This window comes from Aplysia californica, unplaced genomic scaffold, assembly GCF_000002075.1.
Source record: "Aplysia californica isolate F4 #8 unplaced genomic scaffold, AplCal3.0 scaffold00391, whole genome shotgun sequence".
NCBI lineage: Eukaryota > Metazoa > Mollusca > Gastropoda > Aplysiida > Aplysiidae > Aplysia > Aplysia californica.
The window spans coordinates 440,530-442,117 of NW_004797661.1; the positions used below are offsets into that span (position 1 = coordinate 440,530).

The 1,588-nt window shown below is 40.8% G+C and overlaps 1 protein-coding gene across 1 annotated transcript in view; it reads right to left on the bottom strand.

Moving 5' to 3' along the window:
• Nucleotides 1–1,588, bottom strand: part of LOC101863362 — a gene marked incomplete in the record, with an annotated part of 88,148 nt that overhangs the window by 52,777 nt on the left and 33,783 nt on the right. Inside the window, 1 exon segment of the mRNA XM_013085627.2 lies at nucleotides 408–578. Coding sequence (XP_012941081.1) covers nucleotides 408–578 — 171 coding nt within the window.

A 1,588-nucleotide genomic window follows, 5' to 3' on the forward strand; every position in this document is an offset into this window, starting at 1 on the left:
TGTGTGTGTGTGTGTTTCAGTTTGTAAGTAATACTAAAAAAAAATTAGAAATCTATGTTTGTGCGCACGATAATAATATTGTACGTCAGTGTTCCGTCGGCAGGCCGTTCAAACGCACCAAGCCCAGAAAACAAAAATTTTCAGGACAGAGTTTAAAACGAGTTTATTCTTTTAGCATATGCAGCTGTTAGATTCTACATTGTATACTTTTTCTTGAGGTTTTTTTTTTTTTCAACACTTAGAACAAAATATTTCTTGAGCAAATACAACCGACACCATAGGTTAAGAAACTGCGACTTTAAAAAATAATAGAATAATATTGGGCTTAGAACATCTGAACAGCGGGCCGACGTTAAGTTTGTTGCACATGCATACGTGCGTGCGTGCGTGCATGCTCGCTCACTCACAGAGGATAGTGCTGCAGACCGGCTGTGTTGTCCAGGTGCAATCTACTGAGCTGTAAAGGTGGTGCACCCCCTGCTGCGACGCGCGGGGACTCCCCTACGTATATGCTGCCCGGACGCCCGCCCGCGTACGTTTGGGCCCGGGCACTGTGGAAACCCTCTTGCTCTGGAACTCTGTATAATAAAGCAGTGAGTGCATAAATGAGTTCAAACTGTCGGCGGGTCGTCGGGAACGTCGAACTGAGTCGAATCGAATCGAATCGAATCGGGTTGGGGAGACCAACTCGCAAGAGCACAAACTATGTCAGCCAGACTTGATCTTTTATTTGCTTCGATGGTGATCTATGTGGTTGCTCTGGTGTAGTTTGCTTCATTTTCCCCTATCATTTACATGCCCTCCTTATCTGTCCTTCTTCTTTTCTTTGTATGCAACTCTCTTCTAACACACGTTGTCTTTTTGCCTTGTATGACCTATTTCTGTTGCAAGTGCCTTAAAACTCTTACTACAATTATAACTACTCTACTAAGTACGCTTTGTGCGTTAAAAAAAAGGAAATAAAAACCGAGTTATGCCCTTCATTTAGCCCACAATAAAAAGTGGCCCTCATCCGATAGACTTGTCTCTATCTGATTGAAACAAAAAAAAAAGAAGAATTATTAAGTTTAATATTTGATCACTAAATCCAAACTGGAGCAAAGTCGGAAAATCTGTGGCTGCCGTTTTGACTACCATGCATTATAGGGAAAAAATCGAATAATAGTGCACAGGTAAAAGACAGTCAAAAAGAAGACATACAAAGACACTTTATGAATTCCCTGTTTGCCAGGCTAGCAACAAAGAACGTGGTGGACTGGAATCCACAGGTTTAAGAGATCAGGGGGGAGCCAGGTGAAATTTTGAAGAAGAATTATACAGAAAGGTGTACAGAAACGTGGGAAGATATGGAATAATATCAAGATAGGGAAATGTGGAAAGTCATTGTTCGTGGCCTATAATCTAATGCAGGGTGAGTAAGGAATTGATAATGATGATGATGATGCGTTATCTTAGATAATATGAATATTAATTTAGAAACTTGAGATTGGTTTCACATTTGGCGTGATAATTATCAACTTGTGCGGTTCTTGTGTGAATGAGTTGAGTGACACAAAGAGAGAGATAAGGAGAGAGAGAGAGAGAGAGA